Raw genomic sequence first — 12,506 nt, forward strand, 5'->3', positions numbered from 1 at the left:
AGATTTTACTGAGTGATATTTTTTTGAACATTGTTATTTATTTACCTTCATTTCTTCACTCTTTGAAGTATAAAATGGGAACAAACTTTTTCATCAATAGTTGTTTATTATTATTTATCTATTCATTATTTGGTGATTTGATTTACTAATTTGCTATTTATTTACCTTAAATTCACTCGTTCTTTGGAGCGTAAAAATGTGAACATACTTTTCATTTGTATTTGATCAATAGTTCTTTATCAGTTTTTACTTATTCATCGTTTTACGAAATGATGACTAATTGTTATTTATTTTAACTTAAAAATTTCACTCAATCTTTGGAGCATAAAAATATGAACAAACTTTTCATTTGCATCTTTTTATGCATTCAAGCGTTTCTTGGAAAACGGATGGTAGAACAACAGCAATTTCCTGTCTACAACTCAACTTGGTTCTATTTTATTTTTTAGCCGTTAATTGATTCATTGAGAAAAAAGGATCGTTTCACGCTCGAATTGATATATCTCAGATGCAGTTCACCGTGACCGTATTCTCTTGAAACTGTGACTGCTAAAAAGATGTTTACAGATAGCACCGTCTCTTGGATGCTTGTTATTCCTATATGCGTTTGTATACTTTTCTCTGCGTTGTAATTTTGTTTTCTTTTTTTTCACTTCGATTATCTGAAACTAATGCTGGTATTGGAATGAATCAGATGTTCTTTCAACCGGCATTCGTTCATTTCTCGCTTCATTGCATTCTTCATTCCTTAATCATAATGCTCAATCTTCTATTCTAATAATTTTTGCATTTGAATGTTTTTAAACATGCTTAAAAGAATTCACATCACTAGAGACGTTGCGAGTAGAATAGAATTTTTTATTTATTTTATGCTGTGAAGTAAGAATAGTTTCAGGGAAATTTAGTGAGGTAGGCCTGAGGACAGTGAAATAAATAATTTTTAAAAAAAAAAAATGATAATAAGAGCGAGCTATTATAGATTAAATTTTATTCGCGAATATTTAAGAAAATAAAACAAATACACAACCTAACCACGCTCTGGTGTCGAGGCTGGATTTCCTAGACTACACAATTTACAAATAATATATAGAATGTTCTATAAAGACCTTAATATATAGTTAATAATATATAATGTATATTTTTATAATCGCATATTATCTATAGTTTATTTATGTTTAATCGAATAGAATAACTACAGGGAACACTTGTATGTGATCAAGTTGAAGATAGAATAAAAACTATTAAATATACCGCCGATAAAGCGATTGTAGTTAACTTCAAGACTAAACGTAATTTCTGCATAGATTTTATTATGTCTATATGACTTGTACAAATACACGTAATAATATACTGAAGTCCACATTACGCAGTTTGTCTATCGACATTATTAGTCTATAGACCAAATAGGCTGTAATTTAAGGGCTCCAAAAGACCAAAGAAAATCGCAATTTTTTTTTCTTCCTTGTTTGTTTATCGTTCAATTTTTTTCTGTATGTTTTTGAGTCAAAGAAATATGCACTGTACAACTTTTACATGTTCAACTTAAATTTATAGAAGTTTTTATATCGAGCCCGAGGTAGATTTGAGGATTGCACTAGACCAATATGCTCTTCTTTTAAGCCCCTCCCCCCCAATTCTTAAAAATTAGAAAATTATTTAAAAAAATAATTTTTTAGATTCATGTGTGTTATCATATAAATTAGATAAATATTTCATGGGTGTTGGCAGACCAAAACTGCTTTAACAAGGAGAGCACAAATCTTTAAAATTTGAAGTTATTTTGAAAGAAAAAAAAGAAGACTTATACGCATAAGTTAACACTTACACACAAAAACATATGGATTAGATGTATGTTTGTAGGGTTGAAAGGACGCTATATCACGGAAAAAACTTTTCATCGCTAATTGTTTTTCACCGCCATAAGTAATTCAAAATTCAAAGTTTAGAAAAAGTGAGATCAGGTGATTCTAGAGTAAACCATGAAGTTTTAAATACTGAAAAGAAATTTTCAAAATATCAAAATGAAAGCAGATCCTGAGAGGATAACGTAGGATTACACAATAGGGAAATTTTCTTCCATTAATTTGTTCGCATTTTGATATTTTGAATTTATTTTTCAAGCATTTAAAACTTTATGGCTTACTTTCGGTTCGCCTGAACTCACTTCTTCTTTAAATTTTAAATTACTTATGCAATGAAAGAGAACTATCGATGAAATATTTCTCCCGCGGTATAGCATTCTCGCAATTTATCACTTCTGTGTTCTTGCATTATTTCAAATAATGAATATTTAATCTGTTTCCAGATCGACCAGTTTGTAAAAGCCAAACTGAGTACGGACAACGGCCACTCCTTCCAGCTGGTGACGGATGGTCAACTTCATCTCCGACAAGTCCTTCATCCTGAGGCATGCCAGAAAGACATCACTTTGCCACACTACTACTACTCTTTCTTCGACATCCGGAAAGAGTTTCAGAAATTCTACCACTCCGACGAAATCCACTCCATTCAAGACATGCTGAACTGTATCCTTCTTTTTTAAAATCACTGGCTTAAGAATTACCGTTTCGGATTACGTAATCGCGAAAACTTTCATATGCAAATAAACTGGAAGATTTAGTGAAATTAAATTCTAAGTTACATTTTGTCAGCTTTAGAAAATACAGCAATAGGAATTGTTAACAAAAAACTTTTCTCATTAAAAACCATTTTATATTTTTATATAATGATCCGACGTGTTTTTTCTTCTATTGATGTAGCTGTCCGCAACATGACATCAAACTTAAAATTACATCCCCCCCCTCTTTTTTTAAGAATGTTACATTTATTGTGTAATGGATCATGACATAGCTATGCATATTCAACGCAACTAGTAAATTTTCGTGGATGTAATACAGTTTCTCACAAATACCCGCAATGTCCCATTTTATCGTAAATCCTAAACCAGGTTGTATGGCTGCAATAGGACAAACTCAATAGGATAAAACTAACTCAATAAAACAAAATGAATAACATTTGTTGTCGGTCAACACTACAGAGCCGTTGAAGAACAATATGTAAAAAATTCAACAATAAACGGTTCTAGTTATTATAAGAAACGCATATGGCCACAGCATAAATCCTTTCAGAGGTACTTCCGTTAAGTTAAATCCAAGGTAGTAATATTGTCCATTTCCTCATCCAAGTACTCGAACTCGAGACCAGACCAGCAACTTGACCCAAACTCAGCAATCAGCTACTCAAAGCTATTCAAACTCAGTAGGCAGTGAAGTATTCATATACATATTTTAAATTACATATTTTATGTATGAGTTGCGATCGCACAAAAAGGTAGGATGGAAAAAGCGACAAATCAGAGTACAAATTTTTAAAAAAACTATGCCTATTTTTATTGACTCATTTTTATAAAGAACGATGACTTATTTCATAGTGTTGAGTATAAAATGACAATAAATATGCATAAATGTATGCTTAGTATATTTGTTATTCCGCTTGCCTATTAGATTAACAAAATCTTAAGGAAAGTTATTGAAATGTCTCACTGAATTGGCAATTTCCTTGCCCACAATGGTATTCCAATGTGTTCACTTTGATATTATAATTTTCAAATTTTTGGATTTGGAACTGAATGACACAAAAACTTCATACCAAGGATATAAGTTAATGTATAACTTAGGCAGTTTTATACCAAGTAATACCATTTGTCCATTTATCGTTGAAGGGCATATGTAAATTAGGTAGAATTTTAAGAAAAGGACGTTTCTCGTAACTGGATTTTATAAAATACAGTAAAATTATATTGATTTGAAGAAAAAAAAAGTGAAACTCCTTCGATTGTATTAGGATTAGTAAATAAATTGGTTATTTTACACGAACATTCTTTAGATGTAGAAGTGAGAGATTAAAAAATGCATTCCATAAATCAGCTATAAAAAAAAGAACACGTGAAAGGCGCGTTGTTATAATTCATTTCACAATGGCTATCTTATTTGATGGACATTTCCAGCATCTTGGACAAAAGAACAGCGGTAGAGGAAGGGGTTATATCAAACTGCCAAGATACCACGGAATTGGAATTCCATAATACGAAGGATAGCTTTTGTTATGTGATTACTTATGTTCTGTTGGTTGGGCATGGCTGTTTAGTTGTCATACACATACATCACTCTTAAGTGATTTACAAATCCTTTACGGTACTTTTGCTTGTGAAGTCAAGGAATGAAAGAATTATTACCTAGAGTTTATCTTTATTTCATACATTGCTCTTCTGGCAAGGCGAAATACATCACATCGGAATAGAAAGAATATGGTGCCCTATTTCAGCGGCTCCAAATTTTTTTTCGGCTACGGAACCCTAAATAATCAATCTTCTTTCCGACTTTACACCGACTTTATAAATAAAGTCGTTTTATCATTAAGAATCTTAAATCAGGTTTTTAGTCCGACGGTTAAATTTGCAGTCCTTGTACTATATCTAGCCCAATTAAAAATTATTATTATTATTACTTGTGTACATACAGAAGTTGAAAATGAATCAAATATGCAGAATGATGGTTTACTTCGAGATGAAAATATAAAATAACTGCTATAAATTTTGAAAAGGGTAAAAAGGGAAACACGTTTCGTTATTAAAGAAGTTATTTTATTTTGATTTGAATATTAAAGCTATGTTTCTTAAATGTTTCTTTTTTCGTAATTTGTTGTTCTATATATTGTTAGCAAAAATATTATATATATTTTTAAAAAATGCCATTTCTATTTCATTGGCATTTTACTTGAAATAATTTTGTAAAGGCAACCGAAAAATTAAATAAATTATGAATAATAGGTTGGGTCTTAATACAATCAGAGGTTTTATAACTCATCACTGGTTAGGAAAAGTACTAACTCGCGGAACGCCTTTAACTCCTTTCATGGAGCCCTAGGGTTCCAAGCAATTGGGATTATTTTTTCCAGAATGTGGCAACTTATACGTTTTGTGTATAAAAAAAACCGAATCTTTCGCTAAAAAGGTACGCTTATGAATGAGTTAATTTTTTAGTGTTTGGTTTCGTAAATGAAAATATCATTAGTATATTTAAGGTATCAATATATCAAAATTTATTCTAGATGTGGCATTATTTTGTTTTATTTTCATGTTTATTATTTGAGCATGGACTTTACATAACGAAACGAAAATATATCATCGAGCTGTTTTACAGTTTTCAATCAATAATTTTTCCATGCCTCTCTTGTTATATATATGGAAATACTATTTACTATATATATATATCGATGCAAAATATAACAAAGATAAGGGTACCCTTATTTGTTTTTATTACATTAGAGGATAATTGAGATTTAATGGAACCAACAGTTCTCAGAAATGAATGCTGATTATTGCACTCCATTATTAGTTTGAAACAAATACGATGTATAGCGTGGATGTAACGCCTGAAAATTAAGTTGGACGTTTGTGCCATTTTAATAAGGTTATTTTGAATTCTAAATCGTAAGAAACATAGTTACAAGTGATTTAGGGCTAATGACATTTACCATGCTGAAAGCAGGAACTTAAATGAAGAAATTGGTTCAAATTAAGTAAAATTATAAAAGTAACATCAACTGCTTACACATGCTGTAGTGGATCTAAAAATAATATATGTTATTTAGTTTCTAGATTTTGTGTCACATTGTGTTTAGAATACTTTTTGAACCAGTAAAGTTCTTAAAACATAAGCTAAAGTAAGTGCGACAGATTATGTTACATTTTCTGTTGTGTGTTTTTTTGAAAATTGTTTTCTTCCAACGGAGTTATATTAGTTTTCTTATTGCTACAAGTTGGCTAGCTTTTGAAAACAACTTACACGTGCAGATAAAAAAAGTAATCACATTGACTAAAAGTAGGGTGATGCATTTGATTCTGTAAAAACTTATATTTTTAAAAGATTTATTTTTCTAATCATAATTTTCTCCTGGCGTTTTATGGGACACCCCTGACTACAATAATTTTTATTTTACTGATATTTAATATTTTGATAGCTATATTCCGATTTCTTTACTATTGAAGATGAGAACGACGAATAGGAGAATTGTTTCCCTTTACATAGAAAAGCATGACTCATGTCTGTACCTTTTAGTATTCTGCGTGTATTTTAGTATGTATTTTTTAGTATTTTGCGTGTATTTTAGTATGTACCTTTTAGTATTTTGCATAAAAGTTACAAATGAACAAGATTTTCAAAAGTTTATAGTTTTTTTTAATTGCGATAATATACGAAATACGATTTATTCAAATTTATGCTTCTTTGACTTCAGGGGTTATCCATATGAAATCTGCTGTTAAAATATGATTTAAAATAAACTAATATACATTTGGTAATTACTCAAAAACTTTGCATCTTTTCCTAAACTGGTTTTAGATCTAGCAATAGACACGGATAACTCAGCAGACATGTCTATGAAACAAGTACAGAACATAGCTAAGATTGCTTTGAGACTAGTAGCAGATGGTAAGTTTGTTTTCTACATCAATGGTGAGATTCCGCATTCTCACGTAGTATACCGCACGTAAAACCTCGATTTTATTTTTATCTCTTTATTCATATTTGACGTTTTATTCTCCAAAATAAAAACTACGTTGAAGCGAAATCATTAAATCTTAGCCTGGGTGAAACATTTGCTTCGTCATTTGTTAAATTGCAGAGACAAAAGATGTGCATTCTACAGTTTTTAATTCTATTTATTCGATTTTACCTACACTTTAAATATATGATTGCTATATATATATAAATACCATACGGCTATGCTTGATACAGTCGAAGATAGATTAACCAATCTTCACATTTATGTGACGCATACGTCTTATAACTTATATAACCATCATTGCTAAGTGGAATCATAAACCCAGGACGCATGTTGAAACTAAGATTTCTTTTTCGTTTCATCAAATCATTTCATTTCGATCATTACCAAGGGCGCTGGCAGCGGGGTGCAAGGGGGTGCACTTGCACCCCCCTGGCTTTTTTTTAAACAATTGAAGAAACAGAAAAAAATTTGGTTATAAAAATTTTTTATTAAAAATATTTTTATTCAAGAACAAATAATTAAGTAATTATTGATACATAACAATTAAAAAATTGCATAATCAAACAAGAATTGCAATCGTCTTGTTAGCTGTCCAAATCTGTTTATAACTTATTCAATGAATTCTGAGTCATCTTTTCTTATATACACTGAGCATGCACAAACTACTTAATCTCTCGCGAGACATTGTAAACCGATTCCATGTTTTGATGCGTCGCATTGTACTAAAAGTGCGTTCAATAGTGCACGTAGTATCTGGAAGAGTTAGGACAATTTTGACCGCCTCCGCTACAGCTGGATAAAACGGTGTGGCCCGAATAACTAAATCGATGTATTCGAGGGATTCATAAGAATTTTCTCTATTAAAATAGATGGAAAAAATTAACAGATGAAAGTATATGTAATAACAAAACAAAATGTAACGGAATATTTTTACTTTTTTTAGGGGGGAGGGTAGTTTGTTAGAGGGTTGCACCCCCTTTTATATTATTCTGCCGGCGCCCTTGATCATTACACATACTTCAGAAATGTATTTTACCTTAAAAAGTTTAATTTCCATATTTACGCATTAATTAAAATATCTAATTGATTTTACCAACACTTTTTTACCACACTTACACCCTTGTGCAAATTAATTGAAACAAACTCAATAAATTCAGGAAACTAAGAGAAAATGCTATTTTATTTAAATTTATACAANTAAGTTTTTACATTGTAATGTACTGCTCAGAACGCATCATACCGTCAATAGGCTGCAAAGGTCCAACCCCATTGTAACCGAAACAACCCCAAAACATCTTCTTTAAAAAACACGAAAAAAAAGTTTGTTTCAATTAATTTGCACAAGGGTGTATATATTAGTATGTATGATTGTTATACAAATACAATGCAGCTACGTTTGATATTGTCCAAGATAGGTTGACAATTTGATGTTTCTCTCTTTACTCAAATAAAAAACACCGCTGAGTATAGAATCGTTGAATAATAGGCAGGACAAACGATGAAAACGTAAGATGTTCTTTGTCATTGACTAAATGAGCATTTTATCTCGTATGCTTACTCATCTTTTTTAAATGGCATTCAATCGAATGTGCTTATTTCATTGTGCATCTTAGTGAGTTAATGTACTATTCCTTATATGCTTTGGTCTTATACTTCCATATGACAGTGACGAGGTGTGCGGTCAGCCCTGACGGCCGTCGGTCACGAAGAGTCTTTTCAGGCAAGGTAGGCTCTTCGAAGGTCGTCAGCACGTGTGGAATCTTCTGTACCGATGGCCGCTGAATGGGTGGAGTCAATTTCCTCAGCCGAGAATTGAATATTTTTATAATTGTGTCTGCTGCTTTGAGTACCTGTAACCGGAAAATAATAGCATTTGTATTCAATGCTGGATTGTAATATAACTGTCTTTTTTTGTTCCTTTTGTGTGCTTGCTATAAGTGGAATACTGCAAGTTCTTAATTATTAATGTAAATTACGTTTGAAGGAAAACTAGAAAATTTACAAATTTAAATAACTCTTTGGACATTTTGGCTGTTTACAAATGATCTTTATTTTTCGGTGCTATAATTAATCTTCGTAAACATAAAGCAGCGAAATAATTTTCTATCTTTGTTAAACCTAATTCAGTTGGACTGATTTAAGATTGGTGTAAGACGAAAATGACTGTTAAATATCATTTAAGTTGCACTGATTTGAGATTTTTGTAGAGCGGCGATGAATGTTACGTTTAGTTATTTTTGATTAATTTGAAAATGCTGTAAAGACTATGCTATAATGATTTAAAATTTTCTTAATGCTTAATTTCACTGTGTTTTTAAACACAGTGAAATTAAGTATGATTTTTTAAAACTATGATTTAAAAAATCATGAATTTCATATTTAAACTATGATTTCATACTTAAACTATGATTCCATACTTAAACTATGATTTTTTTTTTCTTAATTGCTCTTATTCAGACTTTTATCGAATTCCCTGATGATAGCAGGAAACGGATTTGATATTTGTTCAATCTTTGGTTTTTTTTAAGAAAAAGTGTTCAGCTGTATGTTATAAATTGATTTTAATTCCACCTCCACATTCCACTTACGTTGATTCTAACGTCTTATTTCTCAATCATTGTAGTGATAACTCGAGTTTTCTATCCGGATATATCCTTACTCGTAGCGTTTGAAACATTTGGTAATCAGACCCTAAGTCTGATTTACCGCCTAGGCGAGGATCTATAGATTTGAGTTCAGGCTCCCGTGATTTCTGATGGGTTTCGAAAATTTGTAAGAAAGCTATAAAAAAATTATAAGTATTTTTTCATTTGAGTTTTTTTTAATCCTAAAAAGAAATTACCCCAAAAATATATTTGCATTTATTTCTTTATTTTAATTTTGTTTTGCATCGGGTTACAACCAAGCTCGCGTAAAAGCTAAAAAAAAAACATGCGTTTTTTTTTTTTTTTTTTTTTTTTTTTTTTTTTTTTNCAGTGAGTTGATTTTAAAATATTTTGTGAGGGGTCCGGAACATTTGGTAGGCCGAGAGCCCATACTTGTATTGATCTCTCCCTGATAAAACTATTTCGAGACCCACTGTTGAGTTTCTGATAATTTTAACTATACATTAAAAATGTGTATGAAATATAACCAAAATGTCCTTTCAAAAACTACAAGACTTTAATGAACTTATAGTAATTGATAAAAAAAAAACATGTCTAGAAAAATAAAATTATAAATTGATATTCAGACCATAGAAGCAAATGGTACTTCTCATTCGCTGCTGAAGTTTTAGAAAGGTTCAATTTTTCAACTATAAGTTTGCCAAGAATAAATTTATTTTTTGCATTAAGTAATTATAATTACCAACTGTAAGACAATCTTCAAAATAAAATAGATTTAAAAATTATAAGTAAAAACTAAAGGAAATATATGTTCATTGAATAATAATTGTAAAATAAAAATAAAATCTTGCTAAATTAAGTTATCTTCAGCATTTAAGAAATGTGTTAAAATATGCCGTTAAATGTGTTGCTCAACATATATAATATCGCTTAGTTATAATTTGCCACCAAACATTGTCCATAGCCTTATATAATTAAAAATACATACTGTAAAATTTGAAGGAAAAATATTCTATAAATGGCGGCTTCTTGAAAGCTTTTCCTGATTTTTAAATTTTTGTTGGAGAACATAATAAAACAGGTTGAGACACGTTTTTAGATTAACATATTATTCGTTTTAACATATTATGACAGAGCAATAGATTATAAAATAAGGCTTCAATCGAAATCTCGTTTTTACGTATTTTGTACATGTCCGTTTATACATATTTCGTACATGCTGATTTTATGCATATTTCGAATACGTTCATTTTACACATATTTCGTCTTTGTTTTATAGAAAATTCTGAATATTAAATATTCTCTAAAATTTAATAGTCTCTACCTGAGACATTTCTTTGACATACTGTTGTTAAGGTATTTATCTCAACGTTGCCACTCGTTGAAGTGAAAAAAAACTTCTATAAACATATCGTCTGCTTTTTTGACGAAGAGATTCTTTTTCACTCTCTGGTAATTTTGTTTTACCTGTACCTTATCTCTTTCTCTGTGACGGGTGTAGTAACCCTGCTACAGGTGTGCATGTGACAAGTAACTCTGTCCATTATATATCGTCCCATAAATTGCTCACTGCTTAGCTGTTTTTGTTTTGTTTTATTTTGATTTTTTTATTTTCGCAGGAAGTTTCCATCCCCAATATTTGTGTCAGTCGGAATATATGAATGTCACTTACACTTTTGTTATGATTTTTTTTTCCAGCTAGTCAATTCTGATTTTTATAAAAAAAATTTAGAAATGATCTTTTGTTCTTTTTTTTTTTTCACTGCTTACTAATCTTTAAATTTTATACAAACGTGTCATCTTATATAGTTGTTTAAATTTCCACTTTTCTTAATCCCGATAATTTTTGTTCTCAATACAAAATTTGAACGATATCGATCGAACAATTTCTGAGAAATCAAATTTTAATTGTTTGATTTTCTTAAAATTCGAATTCTTCTGCCAATTTTGTTCAAATTTTGTATTTTTCCATATAAAATTACACTCTTTAAAATTATGTAAAAATTTGTATACCTTTCAGTACAAATTTTTTTTCGACTATCATTAAATAAAGTAATAAAAAATAAATAAATATCAAAAAATTTTCGGTGTCGAATTATTTCAGGATAAAAGAATTTATAATTGTGTGCAAATTTTTTTCAATTCGCTTCAAAATTTCTCGATATGGCGAATTATGCAAATAGCAAATTTGACAAACTTTAGACCACTCTCTTGACTATTACGTACTTCCCAGATTTCGGGGATCAGAAATTCGAATCCGCTGGGGGGAATTAATCAGAGGAAGGACATTTTTGTGTCAGATTTCGCAACTTTAACTACTTTTTGTGCAAACTAATTAGCAGATTTGAGGTCACCCCGAATCACATTAAGATAGAGTGTGTGAATATCTAATCATTAGATCAAAAGTTATTCAAAGTATTTTTTTTTATTGCTATATATATCTGATCAGAAACCAAATTTTGTGGTCTAGGCAGTCCTTTGATGTGTATACAAGGAAATTAGTCGCTAAAACCCTTTCTATTACTTATGTGTGAAACAAAAAGCATCTAGAATTGAGAGTGAGAAAATTGAGAATTGTTCTCAAGAGCAAACATTCAAGTTTTTTTTTATTTTTTATTATCATCTATAAGATTCCCAATCAGAAGCCCTCATTGAAAACCGTTAATTTTATGGATTTATTAAATTTAAAAGATTTATACTTTCATGATACATTGATTGCTATTTAATAGAATATCTCACCGCGTTATTTGAAGGCCTAAGTTCGCCACGCGAACTAATTGCATTTCGCCCACGTCAACCCATCAATAAATGGCATCCCGTGCTTGGTAATAGTACCGAGTGATACTCCAAGATGACTAAAACAAGAATCAAAATCTCAGATTTAAAAAAAAAAAGATAATTCATTTTTCATTTAACAATTAGTGTTATTCTCGCAAAGCGGTACTTTTTGATACCTTATATTAAATTTTTTATACTTAATAACTAAACCAAGCTTTTGTTTCAATATAGTAAAAAAGTTTATGAAAATTTATCTAGAGTCTTCGAGCCCGGTCGAAACTTTTTTTTCAATAAACGAGTCCGGGCTTTCGGAGTGAGCCCATCTCATTTCTATTGGATATTACAGGCCGTTACCACAATGCACGCCACTGTCTCAAACTGAGTTTTTTGAAGGGGCTCCCACTATATAAATAATTCTCTTTTCCCCAACACAATATGCTAATGTATGCCTCATGTAATTGTAAATTGAAATTTTTTTTATATTTTGGCTCTCGTAAAATGCTTTCATCATAATTCACGCAGCAATGAGAATCATTGAGGAATAATCATGACTCA

At 30.4% G+C, this 12,506-nt stretch overlaps 1 protein-coding gene across 1 annotated transcript in view; it reads left to right on the top strand.

Annotated features, from left to right (window-relative positions):
- Nucleotides 1-12,506, top strand: part of LOC107454846 (epithelial splicing regulatory protein fusilli) — a 108,872-nt gene that overhangs the window by 65,326 nt on the left and 31,040 nt on the right. The window contains exons 3-4 of the mRNA XM_016072171.3: nucleotides 2,306-2,525; nucleotides 6,402-6,491. Of these exons, the coding sequence (XP_015927657.1) occupies nucleotides 2,306-2,525; nucleotides 6,402-6,491 (310 nt within the window). The remainder of the gene's footprint in view (nucleotides 1-2,305; nucleotides 2,526-6,401; nucleotides 6,492-12,506) is intronic.

Source organism: Parasteatoda tepidariorum, chromosome 5 (assembly GCF_043381705.1).
Source record: "Parasteatoda tepidariorum isolate YZ-2023 chromosome 5, CAS_Ptep_4.0, whole genome shotgun sequence".
Taxonomy (NCBI): domain Eukaryota; kingdom Metazoa; phylum Arthropoda; class Arachnida; order Araneae; family Theridiidae; genus Parasteatoda; species Parasteatoda tepidariorum.